Consider the following 6,168-nt stretch of genomic DNA (forward strand, 5'->3'; position numbering starts at 1 on the left):
AGGGTTATTTTAAAGTAAGTGTAAAAGACAAAAATGAGAAAATATGTGATCTTTAAATTTACGTCTTTGTTACCATGTACAAATAAACCCTGGGTTTGTAAATATTTGTATACATATTTCTAAACCTGTTTAATTTTTCTATGCACTTTTTTATTTATAATGTTATTTGCTTAATAAAGATGTTAAGATGTTTGAACAATTCCATCTTTTATTATAAAAAGTCAAAGTAGAAAAAGAATAATGCCGCTGCAAGAATTGAGCCACAATAGTATGAGTATAAAGTCATGACATGCAGAGATTTAAATCATAATAAATTAGGTTGATTTGGTTCATATGTCATGCTGACATGATATGGGTTAATTGCATTACATGTGCATGTTTTAGCATTTCCCAACGGTCCATTGGCTCCTGTAGCGTCCGGTTATTTCAGCTTGTGAAAAAGCATGTGTTTGGACTACAGTGTAATGTCTCCCCTATTTAAATTTTGATTTCCCAGCTCTTTTGAAAAGCAGCACAAATAAGCTTCCTTAAATATCTTTCTCAGAGACAATCCCAGGCAGGGCTACGTGTCTGTCAGACAGTCTGAGGGGGATGCTGTCATTTCACAGTGCAGTATTATCATGCACAGCCGACCATAGCACAGATCATTTCTGTTTTTTTATTTCATTCACATAAAGCCCACTGAGCTTTAATCATCTTGCAATGCCCTGACTGTGCTCGTCTCTGCATGGGTCTAATTAATCCCCAGATGAACTCCAGCTGCTGCTTCAAAGCACATCTTGGTATTTACTCAGTGGTCAGTGGGTGAAGATAATGCAAATAACATGTTCAAGCTGTCTGGATTTGGTTGCACAAAGAAAAAATAAGAACGAGGAGCAGTTCAGGGCAGACAAATTAGAACATCATCAATTCAATTTGTGCAAAAATGCAGGTACGAGAAGGCACAAAAAGGGTTATACTGGCAGCCAGTCTTGTCCTGTAGAGACATGCTTGTCTGAACATCTTGATTCTGTCCGGAGAATTGAGCATCAAGCTTGCAAGGGGTCGTAATACAAAGTAGTTGCCAGTTTAAATATTTTTTCGTGTGTTTCTCTAGTTATTTTGCGTAACATTTGGTTACTCACAAAAGGCAAATTAACCTTTTAAAAACCCCAGCAAACTGGCTTGACTTCTTTTTAAAAAACATGGGAAGAAGGCAATGAGCAACAAAAGAAGAAACAATTCAAATATTACAAGAAAATTACATAAAAATTAGTTTTAATAGTTTTTTTTTAAGAAAATGACCTGAAAAAAAAACCAAAATTAATAATTTTGTAACATAATTTTAGATATGTAATTATGATAATTATTAGATACAGTATAGGTTTCCCTCGCCCTTTAAAAAGCTATTTTCTATTTTCTATTATCTTATTATTTCTTGCAATTTGTTAAATATTTCTTTTCTACAAAGCTTTTAAAAGAAAAATGCAACAATTTGCTCCGGGCTTAAATGGTTAAGTACTCGTGAAAGGCATCTGAAAGCAGCACAAGGAAAGTGATGTGACTCCAGGTTTCAAATAGTTAAGAAAAGAATGGTCAAAACTGAAGCAGTGGAGGCTGAGACAACCTGACATTAAGTCTCAAGGATGTCTCAAGCACCAAGAATACTGGGACTGCACATCCCATAATGCAGCAGGATGATATCTTTCATAAGACCACTGTCTTGAATACATGCTCTATATGGTGCCATGAAAATTCCTAAAATGTAACCAAATATCGAGCCACAGATTATATTCTAAAGCTGTTTTTATAAACTGAGTTCTTAACTGAAAACGATGTTAACAATTGATAGGGTATCCCTTTAATTTTTTTTTCTCATCTGCATCAAACTACTCTGCCCATATTTTTTGTTGATGTTAACATTGATATGTTCAATACTGATTTTCCATCAATTCTTTATGGAACTGGCTGAACATCTATGATTTAAATATCACAGCAATGATCAGAAATACAAACATCTGTCACAGGTTGAAGGAATATTACACCTGCAGCATCACATTCACTTCTAGTTTGGCGAGAGCAGCGATGGCGTCGTTGCGCTCCATGTGTCGGAGCAGCTTCACCAGGTGTCCTACTGTCCAATCAGGTTGCCTGCTGGTGACCCCCTCCAGCACGGCTTTCAGAGGACTCTTACTGTCTTTCATGGAGTAGGCGTAGGTAATCCAGGTGGCAGGGAAGGAGCAAAGAGACGCCAGGTGTTTGGTGTTCTTGACTCCATGAATTTCTGGATCCAGCAAAATTACAAGCTCTTCCAAAACATCCAGGTTGTCCAACACTGACTGCAAAGGTGATGACAGGATGTTGGGACCTACAGAGGAAAATTGAGGGGGATTAAAACGTAATATTTTACCAATTTATCACATCAGTGTGTTTATATAAACACACTGATGCACTCGGACCCAGGGGAGGAGCCTATTCTGTAAAAGGGCAGGAGGCTCACCTGGACCTTATTACCACACTGAGACACCTGGAAGCGAGCAGCAGAGGCCAGCCTTTGTTTGATCTATGATTTTGGTAGGTTCCTTTTTTAAAAATACATTTTTTACCACATCATTTTAAGTTAAATTGTGAAGCCAAAGTATTTCTTTTAGCAGATAGTGTTAAAGATACATTGTTAAAAATGTGTTAGGTAGATTCTTCATGTTTGGTGACTGACTAAACCTTGGAGTGATTGCTCACACATATCAGCCAAGAAACAAGGTATGCCCACACATATCTTATTGGTTTTATTATTGATACAAAGCTGGTTAAAAATTGGTAAAGTATCCCTTTAATGTCACAGAATGACTCAGCTACAGTACATTTAAAACAGCAATAAAATTTCCACTCACTCAAAATTTCCACCAGTTCATTGTTAGCAGATGGAGCAGGCAGAGAGGAGAACCCTGCACTGATGTATGAAGCTCTTCTGCAGTAACTCAACACTGTGTGCTGACCTCTGTTAAACACTAGAATGAAAAATAAACCGTTATAATTATGACCAGAACCACCCCAGTATAATTATATAACAGGAGGGTGATAGGCAGCTATTTTGCAGTTTCCCAGTCTGTGATTTGACCAAAGAAGACTATCTTTTCTACTTTAGTGCTTATTTATCTGTGTTTAAAACTTAAAGTTTCAATGTACAAACCTCTTTTCCGCTTCATGTAGATTACACAAGCAAACATCACAATGAGTATGACAGAAATCAGGATCACCAATGGTACTACCCCTGTAACAACTGAAAAAGATCAAGGTTAAATTTAAAGTTTGAATAAATCTGCTCCGTTGTCAAGTGTGTTTTTAACTTACATGTTGCACTTGGACCAGATACTGGGACTGTCTGAAATGAAAACAGAGTGAACCGTCCTGACTGTGTGCTTTTAAAGCCAGCTCAAACAATGAAACCATCTGTCATGTTCGGCCAAAAACAATGTTTGTGTTTGGGTTAAAACTGGCATTAGAAGAAAACTTAGAAGAAATACTTTAGAAATCTCTGACAGAGTATTTAATTTTTTCACTTAGTTAGTACATGTAACATAAACACAGGCCCGAAATACACACACGCACAGGACCTCTACACATGCATTAAACAGCGAGATGTCAGAGTTAGGGGGGTTCCCATCGACAGCTGCCCTGAGCAGTTGGAGGTTAGGTACCTTGCTCAAAAGCACCTTGGCAGTGCCCAGGAGGTTCACTTGCACCTCTCCAACTACCAGTCCTCCCTTCATAAGAGGTGCGAACAGGGACTTGAAGTGGCGACCCTCTTGTTCCCAAGTCAAGTCCCTATCAGCTGCTGCTACTGACTTAAAAAAATACTAGAATAATTTAGATTCTGTTTTTTTCTTTGACTTTTATACACCAAACAATAAATGCACAACAGTTTCTAAGATAGTAAAAAAAAGAAAAAACACTGGTGCCAATATAGTCAAATAGTCTTGTAGATTTGTATGATCATATCTTAAAGTGAGTGTCAAGTGTGAGTCCTAAACCTAGATTCACATATAACTGGGGCTTTTTAAAAAAAAAAAAAAAAAAAAACACAAACACAATTGTGAATCTGTTTTTTGAAACTGTAAAGCTTTTGTGCAAAAACCTCCTTCGTGCACTCACTAATCCTCTGGTAATTAAATCACACACAGCAACAGATGTCTTCCAGATTTAAAAGTTAAAGCTATTTGTTCTGCTATTTTGTACACATGGAAAAAATTTGATTAATCCTATGACACCTGGATTGACATCTCTTTTCTTGTGCAGCATTCAGAGGGCTTTCACAAGAACTTCAACCTTTGGACCCTGGGCAAACTGGTTTGATTTGTCTATACACACACAGACACATACAGACAGACAGACAGACAGACACACACACACACACACCCACACACACACACACATATATAGTTACATAACTATAATTCTTTTTGAATTACTTCTTCCAGGAAATTTTCTTGTATTTTTAACTCAAATTCTTGCAAGTTGGGTAATTTGGGTAGTTTGGGTAATTTCTCCAGTTGCACATTGCATTCTTCCAGTGTTTTTGAAATCAACCCAAATCGCTCAGGTTTCAAAGGGTTAATTTGATTCAAACGTTTTAACATATTTGAATGTTTCCAAATGTTCTCACACATTACTATATTGCCACATACAGCCATAGTTTAACCCTCGTGTGACTCCACATAGGCTCGACTAAATACCACACACCGGGGCTTTAAATGATTCAAACCATGAAACCGGGGGGTTTCTTCATGTGGGTTCATTTCCATCTAAAAAGTATGCCATGACGTTGTCTAATAGGCAAATTTCCTGCGTTAATCACTAACAGCACACAGCTCTGCTAATAGACTTGTTCTGCTGGCTATAAAAGGTTAGTAAGGCTATATGAATTACCTTTGCTATAGGGCTGGAGAAAGTAGAAACATGCTGCGATGTTGGTTCCTGCAGACAAAGACAATGACATCATGCACTGAAAACAACATAAATATACATCATGTCTACCTGATGTTTGCGGTCAGCACACTCACTGTGGTAAAAGCTCCTGACGTCCCGCTTCTATAGAAATTCAGAGTAAATTGTAGTAGTATTTACTTGGAAATGAAAAAAAAAATGGAAAATTTACATGACTTTTCTATAGACTAACGGAGGTAAGTACATGCAAACTAAGGGCTTTTGTGGGCTATAACTTAAACTTTTTTTTCATCTGACATATCGACGGCTGCAGTTTACTTTTGTTTGCTTACCGTGGTTCCTGGCACCGGGTGTCAGTAGTGACATTGCACGTGTGTGTGATAATGTACCCGGGCGAACAAGACGAACAGGTTTGACAAAAGGCACTGCTGCCATCGTTAAAGGTAACATTGGCAATGCACTCTGTGTGGGGGAGGTCGTGCAACCCTCCGTCGTCATCTCTGCCACAGTTTGGCGTGATCTCATACCCTGAAAACAGCAATACAATATTAATGTAGTAAGATGTTAATTGCCCATTAGAATAGGACAGAGATCGAATAATAATAATGGTCTATTTGTTTTAACAACACAGGGTATACGGGCTACATGTATGCTGTATTGTTAAAAAATAATATTAAACCGACTTATTCTAATATCATTAATAGAATAGAACAGAACAAAATAATAATTATGATGACCTACCTGGCTGTACAGGACACAACACACATTTTGATTTTTCCCTGTCCCAGTAGGTTTTCAGATCATGGCAGTTCTCAGAGTAACCCATGGTCAGTTTCTTGAAAGTGCATGAGCGCAAGAGAAAAGCATTCAATAGACTAAGCTAGACTAAGCTACCGCCCACTGTGTCAGAGCAGGGACAGCATACAGGGGAACAAGGATTACTTAGTCAGACCGTTTGATATTTATTGCGGGGGGGGGGGGGGACTTCAAATAATTTTCCAAGTACTGGTGGGGAGTTTTGCTATTTTAACTTTAGCAACTTCACATTTTGAATAATAATTCACAATTTTAAATGTCCTCAGAACCCTAAACCATCAAGCTGGATTGAAAAGCACGTTTTCTTTATAAATGTCCAAAACTGCATAATTTATCATAACCAGAAATTGAGAAATATGGTTATTAATATGGTTATTCATGGTGGATGGATGGTAACATAAATCCATAAAGTAATTTGTAACTAAATCT

General features: G+C 37.5%; 1 protein-coding gene across 1 annotated transcript; it reads right to left on the reverse strand.

Moving 5' to 3' along the window:
• Positions 1–1,824: 1,824 nt before the first annotated feature.
• On the reverse strand, positions 1,825–5,796 carry igflr1 (IGF-like family receptor 1). The gene is made up of 8 exons (XM_042490547.1): positions 5,665–5,796; positions 5,256–5,451; positions 5,040–5,067; positions 4,906–4,953; positions 3,331–3,361; positions 3,170–3,259; positions 2,871–2,987; positions 1,825–2,347 (listed from the first exon to the last, which is right to left on the reverse strand). The coding sequence occupies exons 1-8, from the start codon at positions 5,747–5,749 to the stop codon at positions 2,019–2,021; spliced, it is 924 nt and encodes a 307-aa protein (XP_042346481.1). The 5' UTR covers positions 5,750–5,796; the 3' UTR covers positions 1,825–2,018.
• Positions 5,797–6,168: the final 372 nt, after the last annotated feature.

This window comes from Plectropomus leopardus, chromosome 7, assembly GCF_008729295.1.
Source record: "Plectropomus leopardus isolate mb chromosome 7, YSFRI_Pleo_2.0, whole genome shotgun sequence".
NCBI lineage: Eukaryota > Metazoa > Chordata > Actinopteri > Perciformes > Serranidae > Plectropomus > Plectropomus leopardus.

Excerpts from the sequence above, each read along its gene's own strand:
- igflr1 (XM_042490547.1), bottom strand. The coding sequence starts at position 5,749 with ATGGGTTACTCTGAGAACTGCCATGATCTGAAAACCTACTGGGACAGG. Across the intron at positions 5,452-5,664 it reads GTTGTGTCCTGTACAGCCAG|GGTATGAGATCACGCCAAAC; the intron begins GTAGGTCATCAT and ends TGCTGTTTTCAG. Across the intron at positions 3,260-3,330 it reads ATCTGGTCCAAGTGCAACAT|TTGTTACAGGGGTAGTACCA; the intron begins GTAAGTTAAAAA and ends GATCTTTTTCAG.